Source organism: Giraffa tippelskirchi, chromosome 4 (assembly GCF_054371585.1).
Source record: "Giraffa tippelskirchi isolate mGirTip1 chromosome 4, T2T-mGirTip1v1.2.pri, whole genome shotgun sequence".
NCBI classification, from domain to species: Eukaryota; Metazoa; Chordata; class Mammalia; order Artiodactyla; family Giraffidae; genus Giraffa; species Giraffa tippelskirchi.
In genome coordinates, this window is record NC_137278.1 from 141899359 (window position 1) to 141919327 (window position 19969).

Sequence of the window (19969 nt, forward strand, 5' to 3'; positions counted from 1 at the left end):
TTTGTGACCACATGGACTATACTGTCCATGGAATTCTCCAGGCCAGAATGCTGGAGTGGGTAGAGCCATCCTTCTCCAGGGGATCTTCCCAACCCAGAGATCGAACTCAGATCTTCTGCACTGCAAGCAGATTCTTTACCTGCTGAGCCACCAAGGAAGCCCAAGAATACTGTAGTGGGAAGCCTATCCCTTCTCCAGTGGATCTTCCTGACCCAGGAATTGAACCGGGGTCTCCTGCATTGCAGGCAGATTCTTTACCAGATGAGCTACCATGGAAGCCTCATTAAAGAGATGTACAGTTAAAATAGTTAACAATCCAAAAGTGATTTTTTTATTTGGCTATGTCAGGTATTTATTTGTATGTATGTATTTATATGTGTGCATGTTGGGAGGGCTCTCCTTCTCTCTATATATATACACATATTCCTAACAGTTGCTTTAATGGTTTCACTTAGATCAACATTGAAATAAGACAACAAAGTTGTTTCTTCCTCCCAAGGATTAACCAAGATTGTGTCAGACAGAAAAAAACTTTCATCTGCCCTTCTACGTTCTTCTGACTGATCTAAGAATTAAGTTGACACGAGACACATTAACAGGAGAAAGCCACACAAAAGTTTAATAACATGTATGCATGAAAGTGGTGGTTTAGTCACTCCGTCGTGTCCGACTCTTTGCAACTCCATGGACTGCAGCCTGCCAGGCTACTCTGTCCATGGGATTTTCCAGGCAAGAATACTGGAGTGGGTTGCCATTTCCTTCTCCAGGGGATCTTCCCGACGCAGGGATTGAACCCTGGTCTCCTATACTTCAGGTAGTCTCCTCCATTGCAGGCAGATTCCTTACTGACTAAGCCACCAGGGACCCAGGGAAGCCCCTCCAAGTTAGTTCAGTCATGTTCAGTCCATGCTCAGTCATGTCTGAGACTTTGCAACTCCATGGACTATAACCCACCAGGCTCCTCTGTCCATGGAATTTTTCTGGCAAGAACACTAGAGCGGGTTGCCAATTCCTTCTCCACACATGAAAGAGACCAAGGAAAACTGAGTAATTAACCAAAATGGCTAAAGTCCTCACCTTAAATACCATCTTCACCTAAAGACAAAAAAGGATATTGGGAATAGCGGTTTGGGATTTTACAGGAGAGAAAGGCAATTCATATAGAGATGGAAAAGCAAATGCTTGGTACATAAATGTTTGATGGGCCACACAGACAATGGGACACAGATTGGAATCTGATCTGCAGGCCCTGCCAGGTTTCCCACACCCTACCCAGTCCATATGTGCAGATACTTCTGATGAGAACTCTGTTCTGGGAACAGACCCCCATATGAAATATTTGCATATCTTATATTGACAAGGAATCAATATCTAAAATATGTAAGGAATTCATATTACTCCATAGCAAAAATGCAAATAACCCAATTTACAAATTGGCAAAGGACCTAAATAGATATTTTTCCAAAAAAAGACATACCAATGGCCAACAGGCACATGAAAACATGCTCAACACAACTATCAGGTAAATTCAGATTAAAACCACAGTGTTTTATCATCATACACCAGTTAGGATTACTTTTATCAAAAAGAAAAAAGATAAATGCTAGAAGCATTTCCCTGGTGGTCTGGTGGTTAAGACTCCTATTCCCAATGCAGGGACCCCGGGTTCAATCTCTGGTCAGGTAAATGCACCAAGAGTTTGCATGCTGCAACTAAAGATTCTGCATGCTGCAGTGAAGATCAAAGATCCTGACTGCTGCAACTAAGGCAAGGTACAGCCAAATAAATAAATATAAAAATATATAAATAAATGTCTTTTTAAAAAGAAAGAAATGCTGGGAAGCAGAAAAGAGGGAACCGCTGTAAACTGTGGCTAGCAATGTAAATTGGTGCTGCCACTATGGAAAACAGTATGGAATTTCCTCAAGAAATTAAAAACAGAGCTACCACATACATGATTCAGCAATCCCACTTCTGGGTATGTATCCAAAAGAAATCAATATCTCAAAGAGATAGCTCTAGTCACATGTTCATAGCAGCATTATTCCATAGCCAAGATATAAAAACAAGTGTTCATCAACCACAGTTAGAGATGAACAGATCAAGAAAATGCTGTACATATATACACAATGGAATGTCAATGAGCTTTTAAAATGAATGAAATCAGGGACTTTCTTGGCAGTCCAGTGGTTAAGATTCTGTGCTTCCAATGCAAATGGTGGGAAACTAAGATCCCTCATGTGGTGTGATGTGGCCAAAAAAATTAAGAAGAAAATAAAAAGGTGTTTAACAAAATGAAATTATGTCAGTTGCAATAATACGGATGAACTTGGAGGGCATTATCATAATCAAAATAATCCAGGCAGAAAACGACAAATTCACATGGTAACAGTTATATGTGGAATCTGAAAAGAAAAAAAAAAAATCAAACTCAGATTCGGAGAACAGAAAAATGTTTCCTGAAGGGTGGGGAAAATAGGGAGGGAAAGCTCTGTAAAAAAGGATACAAATTTTCAGTTACAAGATGACTAAGGTCTGAGGATCTAATGTATACCATGGTAAGTAGAGTAGATAATGTTGTATTGTATAACTGAAATTTGCTAGGAGAGGAGAAAATAAATGTTCTCACCAAAAAATAAATCTGTGAGGTGATGGATATAGTAATTAACTTGATGAGAAGAATACTTTCAGAATATTCACATATATCAAATTATCATGTTGTATACTTAAATACCTTGTATTTATTGTCAATTATACCTCAATAAAGCTTGAGAGAAACAAAGTAAGATAGCAATCTTACTGTGTTTTCTAACACCCCTAAATAATAGGGGAAATGATGGATTTCATATCTGACAAAGAAGAAAGATGTCCACATAATTAAAACAGCTTTCCATTTTAAAAATATGAATCCCCAGAAGTCATCTGTCTAGTTTTGCTGTTGTCCAGTTGGTAAACCACGTCTGACTCTTTGCAACCCCATGGACTTCTCTGTCCTTCACTATCTCCTGGAGTTAGCGCAAACGCATGTCAATTGAGCCAATGATGCCATTCAACCATCTCATTCTCTGTTGCCCTCTTCTCCTGCTGCCCTCAATCTTCCCCAGCATCAGCATCATTTCCAATGAGTTGGCTCTTTGCATCAGGTGGCCAAAGTATTGGAGCTTCAGCTTCAGCATCAATCCTTCCAGTGAATATTCAGGGTTGATTTCCTTTAGGATTGACTGGTTTGATCTCCTTGCAGTCCAAGGGACTCTCAAGAGTCTTCTCCAGTACCACATATCGAAAGCATCAATTCTTCAGCACTCAGCCTTCTCTATGGCCCAACTCTGACATCTGCACGACTTCCAGAAAAACCGTAGCTTTGACTATATGGACCTTTGCTGGCAAAGTGATAGCATTGCTTTTTAATATGCTGTCCAGATTTGTCATAGTTTTCCTTCCAAGGAGCAAGTGTCTTCTAATTTCATGGCTGCGGTCACCATCTGCAATGATTTTGGAGTCCAAGGGAATAAAGATGTGTCACTGTTTCTACTTTTTTCATTTCTATTTGCCATGAAGTGATGGGACCAGATGCCATGATCTAATTTTTTTTGAATGTTGAGTTTTAAGTGAGTTTTTACACGCTCGTCTTTCACCCTAACCAAGAGGCTCTTTAGTTCCTCTTTGCTTTCTGCCATTGGGGTGGTATCATTTCCATATCCAAGGTTGTGGATATTGCTCCCAGAAATCTTGATTCCAGCTTGAAATTCATCCAGCCCAGTATTTAGCATGATGTACTCTGTATAGAAGTTAAATAAGTAGGGTGACAATATACACCCTTGACTTACTCTTTTCCAAATTTTGAACCAGTCCATTAATCCACATCTGGTTCAAACTGTTGCTTCTTGACCTACTAGTTTCATAGGAAACAGGTAAGAGAACTCTGGTATTCCCATCTCTTTTAAGAATTTTCCATAGTTTGCTGTGATCCACACAAAGGCTTTTTCATAGTCAATGAAGCAGAAGTAGATGTTGTCCTGGAACTTCTTTGCTATCTCTATGATTCAACGAATATTGGCAATTTGATCCCTGGCCCCTCTGTGTTTTCTAAACCCAGCTTGTACACCTGAAATTTCTCATTTCACGTACTTCCTAGTTTGACTACTGTGATATTAAATATGTAACTAACAGCCATGATTATATTTTAAAGTCTCCTCAAGTTTATGCAAATATTCTCCAATATATTTTACTACAAAGGTAAGTACACTAAAACACAGCACTGATTCTTAGGAATACTTAGGATCATGACTTCCATAGCCTGTCCATCATTCAGATTTCAACCTTGTTTTCCATCCCTTCACTTCATATATTCCAACACCCAACTAAATTAAAATATATGTTTCTCTTTTTCATATATAGATACTTCTGTCACCATATTTTTGTATTCAAAACTCTTAATACTTTATGACTTCGTTCAAATGACAGTTTTGTCATGAAATTTATATAAACTTTACATAAAATAACTTTAAGAGTATTTCTAATATTGTCTTGAAATTTTAACTACCAGAGAACTGAGAGTGGGAAAGTGGAAATAAGGCTCATTCTTTCAACAATTATTATGCTATTTGGGAAAATGGATTTTTAAAAACACATACTGCAACTATATATTTCAATAAAAGTTTGAATGAACACTATTGGTTGCCATTATAGCACATAATAAAAAGAAAATCAGTAGGTCATAATGTCTTCATAAAACACTACAAGTTATCAATTCTAAGAAGAAGGAATATAGATATTTGTTACATTATTTTTGTTAAGAAAAAAAGCAGAACAGGTGTAAAGAGGTTAACAGAGGGGAAGTGGGGAACGAAGGGGATAAAAGTAAGAGAGCAAGTGAGGGAGGGGCAGAGAGAGACAGAAGAAAAACTATGTTGAGTACAAAAATATATCAGGGCATTCTGCCCCTTGCTAGTCTTTCTTATAAGAAAATGTTTAAAGCAAAATGTTAAAGAAATATTTTCTTTAGGGAAAAAAGACACAAAGGTAATAAAATTGTCAAAGAAATATAAAACACAATACTAATGTACATTTTACATAGATATGCAGGAGATACTGGTACAATTGGGTTGGCCAAAATGTTCATTCTTTGTTAACCCAAATGAACTTTTTGGCCAACCCAATACATTAGGGGTTTAAAATTATAGGTGTCATATGACTTAATTATCAGTTAGTCTTGAATTACTCTTTTTTGTTTCTTTTGTTTTGTAATTTGCTTATTTTTTAGTGCCATGGTGCCAGGCAAAAGAAACTGTTTCCAGTTTGTTAAAATCATATAATAATACCTTAAGTGTAATTAAAAGTGAAAAATATAAATAAAACTAATAGACTAATAACTAACAAATGAAAGATAATATTTTATGGCTCATGTTACACTGAAATTAATATTAACCTAAAATATCAAAATCTAGCTCTGTCAGCTAGCAGACTTATTAAGATTCAGGGCAGTAACTAGCCTAGAAAAAGTACTTACATTGGCTTTCCTTAAAACTAAAGCCAGTCTACCTGATGTGTTAGGAATACTAATGATATATTTTAGAATATTATAATTTTAAATAAATTCTTCTAATACCAGAAAAAAGTTTTTACATGTGTATATACTATAAAAGGCAAAAAGTATTGTAAAACATTTGGGAAATCAATATGGCAGAAACACATCTATTAATAATACTCAGAATACAGAGCCTCATTAAAGTAAGTTATTAGATACTTAATTCTTAAGAGTAGTTTCACACAGAAAACAATTTTTACAGTCACAGGCTGTAATGATAAACTGAGCAGCCATCTCTTGAATCACACAGTGGAAGAGATTTTAGAATGTGAATGATACCCCAACATAGATGTATATTTCAGGCTATTCACAATTTATTTTTAAAAACATTATTTTCAATAATTATAATTCACTAAAACATTCAACAGCTGACATTTTTTCATTTCATTCAGGGAATATTTTGAGTAAAGATTTCCAACTGTTTTTGAACAAAATGTCATCAAAATTTAGAGGACATGCTTACAAAAATGTTCAATAACAATGCAGGACAAACAGACTGATTCATAAAGCAATTCTTTTCAGCTATTCAGTCACTCACATGTGTCTGACTCTTTGTTACCCCATGGACCACAGCATGCCTGGCTTCCCTGTCCCTCACCATCTCCTGGAGCTTGCTGAGACTCATGTCCATTGAGTCAGTGACACCATCCAACCACATCATAAGGACTTAAATGCTTGTAAAATTCAGTTAATGGAAGGCAGCAAAGACAGAAAGCTTATAATGACATGCGGAAGTATTTATTTGTATTCAACATTAGTATTATCTCAAAAACTTTGTAATGCAGATATATTAACTGTGCATCTATAAAATTATTTGAAATTTTGATAACTTCAGTTTTTCTGTGTGATAAAATATCAAGCCTCTTTGGATGGAACTATGAAATATCTGTAAACTACAACCAATTCCATACATATCTTGGTTATATAGGATACATAATTTAGTAAGAATCCTGTTTTACCTATAATGCCATGATCCACCAAATCTGTATTCATATTATCTTTGCAGAAATAATTTTATCTTTAATGTTCTGCAATTCCATGTATCAAATTACTGTCTGAAACTATAATTTCCTTAAAATAACTAACTTCTAAATCTGAAAGCAAATCCTATGCTTTTTCAGTAGATTCAGTAGTACTTTCAGATTGTCATGTGGTCAATGATAAAGCCATGAGAGGTGATAAATGCTGGCACACACCATGTACACAAGTTACAGACTCATATCAACTTTAATGAAAAACAAAATATTAGAATTTAATTTAGCATTTAGCATTAGTTTTTCTTTATTTGAGCTCCATGCTGCCAAAAAGTTCACAAAAGTTTTATCCAAAAATATAACCAAAGAAAGTAATTATTGACAGAAGCACTATGGCAACAACATTTCAACTACCCTTTGTATGTTCTCTGACAGGTCCGCTGCTGCTGCTGCTGCTGCTGCTAAGTCGCTTCAGTGGTGTCCAATTCTGTGCGACCCCATAGACGGCAACCCACCAGGCTCCCCTGTCCCTGGGATTCTCCAGGCAAGAACACTGGAGTGGGTTGCCATTTCCTTCTCCAATGCATGAAAGGGAAAAGTGAAAGTGAAGTCGCTCAGTTGTGTCCAACTCTTAGCAACCCCATGGACTGCAGCCTACCAGGCTCCTCTGTCCATGGGATTTTCCAGGCAAGAGTACTGACAGGTCTGATGACCTGTTCCTTGTAGATATTTCACTGACACCCAATCTAAAATCTTCCACGTTTCTTATTGGTCCCAACTCCAGGCACGGTGGCTGTACAAATCTCTCCAACCTTAGCATCAATGGTACAACTAGCTGTTAGAACAGCGGCCAGCAAGGATTGTTGTTGTTAGATTAGTCACTAAGTTGTGTCCAACTCCTTTGCAACCCATGGACTGTAGCCCACCAGGGTCCTCTGTCCATGGGATTTCCCAGGTAAGAATACTGAAGTGGGTTGCCATTTCCTTCTCCAAGGGATCTTCCTTAGCCGGGGATCAAACCCATGTCTCCTGCCTTGGCAAGCAGATTCTTTGCCACTGAGCCACCTTGCCCACCAGCAAGGATAGCAGCATTAAATACTTCATCTACTCTAACAAGTTAGGTGTCGTAAGCCACTCATATTCCAGCACACTTTAATAGCAGATGCCAATAAAATAAATAAACAGAAAGTCCTACTGTACAGCAGAGGGAATTATATTCAATATTCTTGTAATAAACCACAAAGAATATGAAAAATAGTATGTGTGTGTATGTATATATATATATGTGTGTAACTGAATCACTTTGTTGTATACCAGAAACTAAAACAACATTGTAAAGCATCTATATTTCATTTAAAAATAAAAATAAAGGACTTCTCTGGTGGTGCAGTGTTAAGTATCCACCTGCCAAAGCAGGTGAAACAGGCTCGATCCCTGCTCCTAGAAGATTCCACATGCCATGGGGCAACTTAGCCTGTGTGCCACCATTATTGAGACTGCACTCTAGAGTCTGTGAGCTACAACTACTGAAGCCTTCATGCCTAGAGCCCACGCTCCACAACAAGAGAAGCCACCACAATGAGAAACCCACGAAAGAATAGCTTCTGCTTTCTACAACTAGAGATTGAAAACTCAGTGCAACCAAAAATAAAATAAATAAATAAATTTAAAAATTTTTACAAAAAGAATAAAAATAAACCCCCCACACCCCAAAAACCTTCCAAGACAAAAGCTGAACTGGACGTGCTACTAGGACTACAAGCATAAACCATGACTGTCCCGAGCAACTGAGACAACCTTTACTGCATGGTGGTGGTGTAGTCACTAAGTCACATCCGACTCTTGTGACCCCATGGACCGTAGCCCACCAGGAACCTCTGTCCATGGGATTTTTCAGGCAAGAATACTGAAGTGGGTTGCCATTTCCTTCTCCAGGGGATCTTTCTGATCCAAGGATCAAACCCTGGTCTCCTGAATTGCAAGCAGATTCTTTACCAACTGAGATACCACGGAAGCCCTGTTCACTGTATATTTAAGTATTATCCCATTTAACAGATGAAGAAAGAGATGTAGAGAGATAGAGGCTAATTTCTTGTAAAGAGAATTTACCATAAAGCTTAAGTTTCAGGGCACTTCACTTCAATATGCATGCCCCTTCCAAGTCCTATATATAATTTTGTAATCACAATTTTGAATTTTTTACATAAAGTGGGCTCCTAACAACCTAGATCTTCCCTTGTACAGAGAGGTTTAATAATCAGCCCAAATTCACATAGCCTGAAATACCCAAAAGGAGTTAGCACTAGCACTGATTTCATTTAGAGAATATATAGTCATATCAGAAAATGAAAAAATAGTATTAGTTGTTTTTAGTTCCCCAAGCAGAATTCTAACTGTATATCTTGGGAGTCTTGCTGTATTCCAACCTACACACTACTAATCCCACAAATCGTCATAAAATGCCACTTTCATTATATTACATCTGAATTTGAATGAGTCCTCAATAACAGATCAAATTTCAACTTTTCTGTCTGTCTTTCACTTCACTAACAAGTAGACACCACATGCATTTTTAAATATTTAAATGTATAATCTTATCTCAAATTACTTATGTAGTATTTATTTTCTTGTTGTCTTTTTCCATATGAAGTTTCACTTTTGTTTCTAATTTGCCAAATCCTATCTAAAACTATCCTATGCTTTACTATTATTCACAGTATCTATTTTTAAAATTACTTATTTTAGCCTCTGATCTTAAACATTTTCAAGCTTAATGGCATGTCATATACCTCCTTCCCAATGAACTATTAACTATAGAGTCAAATCTATCATTGACTAAATTTCAATTATTTTGTACCCCCACCTGGCACAACACCTGATGCATAGCATTAAATAAATGTTTTGCACAGATGAACATTTTAGGCCTACATTTACAACTGCAAACCTCTCCATCATCTAAATATAAACAAGATTTTATAAGTGTCTTTCTTATAACACTGGTTACATTCTTTAATCTAAGTTATAAAAAGTTGATCTCATTCTGAATAGCATATTGTGGCCCAAAGACTGGTTACATCTTTATATTCTACCTCCTTTTCCTCTGTCCTACAACCTTCATTTCTGAGGTAACTATGAATTTGGTGAAAGAAATCACCAGTCAATAAACAAGGAAAATAAAAGAGAATATTTTCCAAATTTAAAGAATCAGTGCTTATACCTGATTTCTCTCAAATTTACACATTAACCTGAGTAGAAAAATACAGAGTCTTGATGGTGACTTGTAAAAAATACAAAACAATAATTAAGAGTTCTAGGTGAAAAATTCCCAGATAAGTAAAAATTTTTTTAATTGGTAACAGTGACAAATTACTAATATTTTAATTTCATCTGGAGAAGGCTGGAAAGCTGCTACTGCTGCTAAGTTGCTTCAGTCGTGTCCGACTCTTAGCGACCCCATGGACTGCAGCCTATCAGGCTCCTCCGTCCGTGGGATTTTCCAGGCAAGAGTACTGGAGTGGGGTGCCATTGCCTTCTCCATTCTGGAGAAGGGCACTTTATAATAAAAAAAAAATTAAGAGAAATATAATTTTAGGACAGTCTATTAAATTGAAAAATCTGACATTATCACTGATTAGCAAGTTTCAGGGACAGTAGATTGGGAACCACTATCAGAGATATATAAATTAGTTTCAACTTAGATAAAATATCTTTACCCTAAATGAGACTTTGCTTGAAATGAAATGTTATGGCATTTTACAAAGATCTCCAAGCCATAACACTAAAGAAAAAACAAGTAATTTAAAAAGGAATATAAGGGAAGCTTACTTCTTCCATAGCCCTTTCCCTAACAACAAAAGACATGTTATGTATAACTAACTGGTAGAGCCCTAAACTGAAGAGCAGCAAAAAGTCAAATGCCAAGTTTATTTTATGCCAAGGAAAACTGTAAATACCTTTGCAATTGTTAAGATCCTCCTATTAGATGATTCTGCAATTAAACTTAATACATGTCAGGTTCCTATAATATACAAGAATACTTTGCTTCTAATTTAATGCATGCAATCAAGTTGCTATGACCAAAACATAAACTTGCTATAGCTTGCTTCATTCATTCCCTTGACAAAAATGTATAGGTCCCTTAAGTGTTTCTTTGTCCTTATACAGACCCCCTTACTATCTGTCAAATAATTCTTCCAAGTTCTTTAATACCTCCCCTCTCAACCCAACTCTTATGGGAACTATTGCTAAAGATTAGGTCTCCAATTTGATTATTTATCTTACCTCCTTTTCAACTTTTAAGAACCTGTATCTCTTTGCTTCTTCATGGTGTTTGTTCTGTGCAGTACTGCTGTCCTTCAAGGCTTAATATAATTTCCTGCTTCTCAGTTCTATAAATATCCACAGCCCTTTATTTATTTATCCACAGGCCACTTTTACAAGACTCATGTTTAAGAACCTGCCTGCCGATGCAGGAGACATAAGAGATGATGGTTTGATCCCTGTGTTGGGAAGATTCCCTGGAGGAGGAAATGGCAACCCACTTCAGTAGTCTTGCATGGAGAATCTCATGGACAGAGGAGCCTGGTGGGCTACAGTTCACAGGGTCACAAAGAGTTGGACATGACTGAAGCAACTTAGCACGCACAGTGGTTAAGCACAGTGTTCTCAAGACCTAACTCTGCCACTGACTAGCTAGGTGATCTTGGGCAAGTCACTTAACATTAATGGTTTCCCCATTATTAAAATGAGGATACATTTGTATATACCTCATAAGGTTCTTATTAAGAAAAAAATGAGCTAATATATAAAAAGAACAGTGCTTGTTAAATATTAAGTGCTATTTATCTACTATTATAGTCATTTACCTAATTCTAATCTCACCATTCTACCATATATTCTTTTTGTGGGCCAAAATTATATCCTTTTATATCTGAACCCGGAGAAGGCAATGGCACCCCACTCCAGTACTCTTGCCTGGATAATCCCATGGACGGAGAAGCCTGGTAGGCTACAGTCCATGGGGTCGCTAAGAGTCGGACACGACGGAGCGACTTCACTTTCACTTTTCCCTTCCATGCACTGGAGAAGGAAATGGCAACCCACTCCAGTATTCTTGCCTGGAGAATCCCAGGGACGGCGGAGCCTGGTGGGCTCCGTCTATGGGGTCACACAGAGTCGGACACGACTGAAGCGACTTAGCAGCAGCAGCAGCAGCAGCAGCATATCTGAACCCCCCCCCATACAGACTAACAGTGCCCTAAATAGGACATATTTGTTGAATACTTATGTTGAATATTATGACAAAGCAGTTGTTCTGAGGGAACTCAGTAAATGCTCTCCAGTTAATTCCTTTGTCTATATTTTAAGTTCCTACTAGTTCTCAAAATTTTCAACTGCAGAACAATCCTAACATCAGAGGAGAATAAATAAGTACTCCAGGATGGTCTAGTAAAAGAATTAAAATTTCTCTTCTATAGTAGCACCAATCAGCTGTTAGAGATTACTAAGCCTTGTCTGGGACTCTGAGGCCCTTTAGGGTCTCAAGATCAGACACCATGATCAACTAATCTTGTCGATAGTATTAACAGAAAGTGGAAATACTCATTGTTTCATTACCAATCTGGGTTTGACCCTAAGGAGCCCACTCACCCCTTCCACCCTCACCATGCACAAGAAAATTTATTTTAAAATTGCATATTTTATCTTAAAATTTCACAAGAATTTTGCAATTTGCTCTATAATGTATCCAAGATAGTTTAAATTTTAAAATATTATTTTCCTCTTATCTCTGAGTAAAACTGATGCTCCAAGGAGATGTGTCTGTCATGTTTTCTCTGTGGTTTCTTAAGTGCCCTGGTAACTAACAACTCTAGGTACAGTACTATCTCACTCTAAGAAACACAATCTTTGACTACAAATTTCTTGTGGTATGCTCTCGTCAAATCCTCCCAATAGCAACTCCCCAAATACTACTCCCCGAATAATCAGAAATTTGAGATATATGACAGAGTAAGAACAGTACCAACATTTTCAGGCTTAAAATGTAATACATTTTTAAATGCTTCAGCATTTGTGAAATGACTTATTTAATAGTCACATTTTAAAGAATATTATAATCAAGTTGTATGAAATTATAATCACATATCAAGTAAATCTTGCAAAGCCTGTATGAGAATTTTCACTTTTCTCAAAGTGTAAGTTTGATGTTACAACACTAGCCAGAAATAATGGAGATAAGTTTCTAAAATAAAATGCTAACATATTCTTCAACAGGATAAATGCATCTGCTAAAATTATTGGGCACAGTTACAATATTTGGTGAATGCCAAAGATGTCTTTCCTCTTGTAAAATTCATTAGAATTTAAATGTGTTATATTACATCCATATACTACTCTCCTGGGTCTACTCGTAAAAAAAAAAAAAAAAATGTATTTAATGGCTCAGTTTCAATCAGAACAATTTTTTTCATCAAGGAATTTGATCAAATTAAATTCTAGGCCTACATAATTTCCATCCTGTGGACTTCAAGGTCAACAGTAATGAATAGGTTATACAAAACTAAATTTCCAACCTATTATGTTTTACTCCTAAATACAAAATACATTGTAAATTCTCTGTAAATTATTAAAGTAAAAATTGTTTATTCTACCTTCCTTGGAAACAAACTATACTGGATTTTTATGGTTGATGCTGCCGCCACCTCCCATCAAAGGATTTAAGGGCAGCAACTTCTTCCATAATATTTTTCAAGTTCATGCAAAGATTACATATTGACCCAAAGAAACCCCTCCCAAGAAAGAAGGGCAGGACAGAAAGAAGGCTGAAAAAAAGATCAGGTGCTGAGAGGCCTCATGAGAGCAGTATGCAGGACAGAGAGCACCCACAGTCCTCATGCAAAGTGGCTCCACGTGTGAAGCCTTGGGAAACACAGCAGGGAGAAACTGGATTGCTTCCGGTTTAGGAATAGAGACTTCGCACTATGCTGTCCCATCTTGGATAACGATTAAAAACCCACTCCTGGCAAGTTCTTTCCAGTTAAGTTTGTGCACTGCCCTCCAGGGCCTAGGAAAGAGGCGCCATTATGGGAATGAATATCCAGGGACTCAAGGGCTACAATCTTAAGAGCCAGCAACAACTTACCGGGAACCCCCAACCCAGTTCATCTCCTCAAAACTTTGAAGCGAGGAGACACTGGGATCCTGACTGCCGGTGCTCCGATGTCTTCGTTTTGCGCTGAGCGACAAGTTCCTTGGCCTCAGATGGCTCCTTCCCGCCTCCGGGCAATATGGCCCAGCCTCCCGACAGCCTCTGCGGCCTGGGGTAGGCGGCTTCCAGGCCTCCGTGCAGCCTCTGTTGTTTCTGCAGGGAACCTATCCAGACAGAACCGGAAGCGAAGCTGTGGGAAAGAAATTAGCCCACGTCAAGGAGGAAGAACACAACAGTTTTAACCGCTCAGACAGGGGAAGGCTAAGTAAATGAAATACCGGACTGTGGTCACAGGGTTAGTGTTTCAAACCACCTACACTGTAATTTTATTTAGTTCTCTATTGGTTTCAGACTTTCTTCAGGTCAAACACCAACCTTGCTGAAGAAAAAGAAAGCGAGGACAAAGTTATAGATGCATAATCCTAAAAATAGTTCCATTCCCACTTACCGATTCTCCAAATCCTTTAAAATTTTTCATTTTTAGTTCTAATATTCAGTAAACAGTTGTCTATTAGAAACATTGCACTGTAGTAATTGACAAGTCTGTATATTATGTAATTTTTTGATAACGCCACATCAAAACTTGATTTAGCTATAAAAGCCCAAAGACTTTAAACTCTTTACTGGAAAAAACTCAAAACAAAATTGAGTTTTACTGTTCATTTCTGTATTATATTTGAATATCCTTACAAAAATGTATCTTACAAACTGTTCTATTATATTTTGATTAGAAACTAGAAATCTCTTGTCCCAAACAAATGCACAAAGTACTTTCTTTCCCTCAAATGTCATGATCATTTTTCACATATTAACCTGGAGAATATCTCATAATTTCAAATATAATACATTTTCTGTTAAGTCATTAGGAAATAGTACCTAAAATAGGATTATGTCCCAGGGCAGGCATCTGTATAATCATGGGCTAAGTTGCTTCAGTTGTGTCCAACTCTGTGTGACCCCATGGACTGTAGCCTGCCAGGCTCACCTGTTCATGGGATTCTCCAGGCAAGAACACTGGAGTGGGTTGCCATGCCTTTCTCCATATATAACCATAAAATTACTGATTTTTATAACAAAAATTCAGTGAAGTACGTCTATCATTGGTTTGAATTAGACTAGATATTATTTGTAACAACTGAAATGTTGACCTAAGATTTCATTGTCAATGTTATGCCTCACATGAAAAGGGCTAGCACAACTGATAATGAGTCAAATACTGAGTGATTTTGGGCCAGAGGGCAATTAAGTAATCTCTTGGGTGAGGAAACAGTTCAAGAAAGAAATACCGCACTGCTAAAATATTATTTAGCATTTGTTGAAAAAAAATCCATCCGAAATTCTTAAACCTTATTACTAAAAATTATTTACTTTCTGGTGACTTACTGTCCAAAAATACAAACATGCATTATCTGCATGATATATTTTTATTTCTATACTAGTATATATATATCAGTTTATTATAAAAATTATTTCTGATGTTTTGCAGTTTATAAATCATATACTTTTTCTAATATATGTATATATTCTGTATCATTTATAAAGTGTATTTAATTCTGCTCTTCAATGAACATTGGTAGTGTCCACTTTGACATGGACATTGAGAGTATCGCACTTGAGAAGAGAGTAATTTAATAATTATTGCTTATTTTTAATTTTTCTTACTTTCAATATCTTTTTCTAAGATTATTCCTTCCCTCTTAAGAAAATTTTACTTTCCCACATAAAAACATGTAAACTCGACAAGCTATGTTTGCTATAGTAAGCAGTGATTTTTTTTTTCACCTCCCTTTTCTCTAGCTTCAAACACAAACTAAATTAACATTATTGTTGCTTTAAATGCATTATGAAAGAAGGACCTTGACATTCTTGGTTTCTTATTTAAATGGCATATGTTTCCAACTGGAATTACCTATCTGGTTTTCTACCATCTCTGCATTTCCTGAAGGCTTGAGTCTAGTCTCAGAAGCTCAAATCAATCCTAGCCTTTGGGAGCAGAGTGGGATTATAGGGGGGTTGTGGAATTTAAGTGATGATAGTTAGGTCTGTACTTTTGTGGTTTTACAACAGGTTAAATCTTATATTGACCTTTTCCCAGTTCTAGTAACTGAACTTCAACTTTCCTTGTACCACATTTCTGGTAACCAAATTTCTATCTTGATTATTTTCTTTATACCTATTTCCTCATTCTAATAAGTCTTTCACTCTAGGCTTTAAAAGCTTTTCCTGTACCTGAGTTTCATTTTCAGTTGGTAAACTGACCTGCCTACATATTTAGGTCTCTAATTTTCTTCGCTTCTAGATGTTCCACTCCCCTGTTTCTTCCCTGATCTTGCCCTACGCCAGTGATGCAAGCCACTTCCCTTGACTGCCAACTGCTTCCTGATCCGTGCATCCCTCTGTGTATCATGTTTTGCCAACTGAACGTCCTCCTATCACCCCAAGTTCAGTTTATCCTGATCCTCCACATGTCCTGTCATGGTCAGGAGATGTGACATAAAGAATTCAATTTTATAAATGTAAGGCAGCCTTATTTTGACACTGGAAAAGCATGGGATTAGGAACAAAATTTTTTTTGAAAATAAAAATGGCACTATGATCTCTGTACAGACTTAGAAAGTCTTAATGGAATGATAGATTATGCTGCTAATATGGCCAACTATCAGAGTCTTGCATGAATTTGCCACTTATGTATTAGTAAATCTGCTGAATTGAATGCAAACAAATGAAGAGACCTATGATGATTCTTGGAAGTCATATAAGTATTTGGAAAAGGAGGAATGTTGAAAGTTAAAAATATGGTTACTTATAAAAGCGACGATAGTTCTTCAGTCACAGTCAACTGAACAGTGAAGATCATTCGACAATGAGACAGGTTTAATATTCTAGCACAGGGACTAACAAACTTCCTTAGAGGGCCAGGTAATGATTATTTTGTGCTCTATTTCATCTACCTAATTCTGTCTCTGTCCTCTACTTCATCTACCTAACTGTCTGTCTCTATTGCCACAGACAATAAGTAAATATATGGGTGTGGCTATGTTCCAATAAATCTTTATTTATGGACACAAAACTTTCATATAATTTTCATGTCACAAAATATTATTCTTCTTTTGATGTATTTTCAGCCAGAGTTTACATGTAAAAACTATTCCCAGGTGGCGCTAGTGGTAAAGAACCTGCCTGCCAGGGCAGGAGAGGTGTGTTCAATCCCTGGATGGGGAAGATCCCCTGCAGGAGGGCACAGCAACCCACTCCAGTATTCTTACTTAGAGAATCCCAAAGACAGAGGAGCCTGGCTGGCTGCAGCCCATAGGGTCACACAGATTTGGACACAACTGAAGCTACTAAGCACGCATTCTTAGCTCATAGGCTACATAAAAATAGGTGGGACAGATGTGGCCCACTGGTTGGGTTGTAATTTGCCAACCTCTATTCTCATTTAATGGACATCTTCCCAGGATTCCAGTTGACTAGAAATGTGTGTGTGTATGTTGTGTGTGGGGCAGGGAGGTCGGTGAAGAGTGGTGAAGCAAAAATGTTTTTGCATTTTTGAGAATAACTCATCTTTGCCTAAAAAACATGTCTGTTACATTTTTTAAAATATGCACAATTTTGCTTGATTGTTTACAGTTTAGTCCTCCATTAGAGATGCAGAGAATATATTTGAACACTTGATTTTTATCAAATAATCAAAATGGAGATGGGAAGTAGATTACCTCTAAACCTAAACAAAACAAACAAAACATAAGCTTACAAAAGACAAGGGACTCTTGCAAAATGAAGTAAGATAGTGGAGAAGCTATTTCCATCATCTAATTCCCATTTGACTTCCAAATGGTTAACTTTTGAATATAAAGGCACATACCTCCAAGTACCAACTCTCTAGAGGACACAGGGGTGGTAGAAGTGAAACATTGCTCTCATTTATTTAATAGTCACTTTGTAAATAATCACCAGTGTATCAGATCTCCATTGTTAAGAATAGCAGTTATGGGGCTTGAAGATTTTTATTATAAGGACAAGTAAACTTTGGAATGAAGTCATAGCAAAGAATTATTTTCTATTATACTGAAGACTTACCTCCCATTTATTTACAAAACAATAGCCTCATACAACTTGTTTGATAGGTTCTGGGACTTCATGTGAAATCGCAGACACTAAAAAAAAAAAAAAAAAAAAATGGGGGAGGGGAGAGTGCTGAAAAACAGATCCGAATATTTGATACTTTGTTTTTTTTCCAGTGCCCCTCCCATATGCTACTTTCTTCTCCCTTTCAGATTCATTCCATACCCTGTATCTGTTGATCCTCTCCTCCGTCATCTCCATGGTTCCTTCTCCGTCACTGGAAATCGCCCGTTTTTAGCTCTTGGAAATCTCCCTTTCTTTTTGCTCTTCCTCTGTGGTATCTACTAAAACCTTAGAGAAATGATGTATTTTCTGAAACTTCTGTGGGTTTCTAAGTGACGCTGAGCATGCTCAGTCGCCTAGGCAGGTTTTGTCGCCAGCAGCTGCCCTGATTCGACCTCTCCAAAAATAGACATTTAACTCTCTGAACTGTTTAAGGATATAATTCGCTTTGCTCTCTCTTCATTTTCAAGGTTCAGAGGAAAGCAGCGAGGATTCCAAGGGTCCCTTCGTCCTTACAGCCAATGAGGGGCCTGAGAGGGAGGAGCTTGGGGCTGCTCCGTGCAGCTTGAGCTTCTTAGGGAATCATCCCCAGTAGATGCGGTGGAGCCTGAGCTCTGCTGCAACTGTCATAGAACACAATTTTTAAAAATAAAAACAAAAACAGGAGAGGAGAAACGCTGCAAACTATGGAACGCTGTAAAACTTTCTGAAACATTTGCTGGGGATTCCTGTGGAGCATGATATTTTAAAACCAATTCTTTTTGAAGCCGGTTTGGGTAACTGGGAAAATGATACATATGCTAAATGCAGCAGCTGATCGAGTGAAATGGACCAGATCAAGGGCTGCTAAAAGGGCTGCCTGTGTGGTTGCTGCAGCATATGCTCTGAAAACCCTCTATCCCATCATTGGCAAGCATTTAAAGCAATCTGGCCACAGGAAGAAAAAAGGCGCTTACCCGGCTGCGGAGAACAGAGAAATACTGCATTGCACCGAGGCCACTTGTAAAAAACCTTCACCTGGAGTGAATGCAGATTTTTTCAAACAGCTACTAGAACTTCGGAAAATTCTCTTTCCAAAACTTGTGACCACTGAAACAGGATGGCTCTGCCTCCACTCGGTAGCTCTAATTTCAAGAACCTTTCTGTCTATTTATGTAGCAGGTTTGGATGGAAAAATTGTGAAAAGCATTGTGGAAAAGAAGCCTCGGACTTTCATCATCAAGTTAATCAAGTGGCTTATGATTGCCATCCCTGCCACCTTTGTCAACAGTGCAATACGGTACTTGGAGGGCAAATTGGCCTTGGCCTTCAGAACTCGGCTAGTAGACCATGCCTATGAGACCTATTTTGCAAATCAGACTTATTATAAGGTGATCAATATGGATGGGAGGCTGGCAAACCCTGACCAGTCTCTTACTGAGGATATTATGATGTTTGCTCAGTCGGTGGCTCACTTGTACTCTAATCTGACCAAACCTATTTTAGATGTAATCCTGACCTCCTATACACTTATCCAGACTGCTACATCCAGAGGAGCAAGCCCAATTGGGCCCACTGTTTTAGCAGGGCTTGTGGTGTATGCCACTGCTAAAGTGTTAAAAGCCTGCTCTCCCAAATTTGGTAAATTGGTGGCTGAAGAAGCTCATAGAAAAGGCTATTTGCGGTACGTGCACTCCAGAATCATAGCCAATGTTGAAGAAATTGCCTTTTACAGAGGACATAAGGTAAGAAAGAAATTAAGATGATGGGTGAAATGTGAGATTGTTCAAACTGCCACTGCAGTACCGGATACCATCTGTTGTATTGTTTTTGTGCTCATTTCTTTAGCATTTTGGATTCTTATGACATTTAAACCTGTATTAAAATATATGGTTTGTTACCCTTTTTAATCATAAGCTGTTAAAGAATTATATGTTAAGTGCAAACTTTTCTAGAGTTTCATGAGAATAACATTTTCACCACTCTAAAAAAGTCTGCTTAGCGTCACTTATCCAAACATGCTCAGAATTATCTCCAAAGAATTTTCTTAAAACTAAAATCCTAACTAAGTAGATGGTCCTAGAACACTGAAGA

At 37.4% G+C, this 19969-nt stretch overlaps 2 protein-coding genes across 9 annotated transcripts in view; one reads left to right on the top strand and one right to left on the bottom strand.

Moving 5' to 3' along the window:
- REDIC1 (regulator of DNA class I crossover intermediates 1) overlaps positions 1-13865 on the bottom strand; it is an 87175-nt gene extending 73310 nt beyond the window's left edge. Inside the window, exon 1 of the mRNA XM_081483685.1 lies at positions 13703-13865. Within this exon, the coding sequence (XP_081339811.1) occupies positions 13703-13725 (23 nt within the window). The 5' untranslated portion in view covers positions 13726-13865. The remainder of the gene's footprint in view (positions 1-13702) is intronic.
- A 73-nt stretch (positions 13866-13938) lies between these two features.
- ABCD2 (ATP binding cassette subfamily D member 2) overlaps positions 13939-19969 on the top strand; it is a 78671-nt gene continuing 72640 nt past the window's right edge. For 2 of the 8 annotated variants that reach the window (XM_081483674.1, XM_081483678.1), the window contains exons 1-2: positions 13939-14063; positions 18046-19620. In XM_081483674.1, coding sequence (XP_081339800.1) covers positions 18685-19620 — 936 coding nt within the window. In that variant the 5' untranslated portion in view covers positions 13939-14063; positions 18046-18684. The remainder of the gene's footprint in view (positions 14064-18045; positions 19621-19969) is intronic. The other 6 variants (XM_081483673.1, XM_081483677.1, XM_081483675.1 and 3 more) reach the window with 4 other exon arrangements.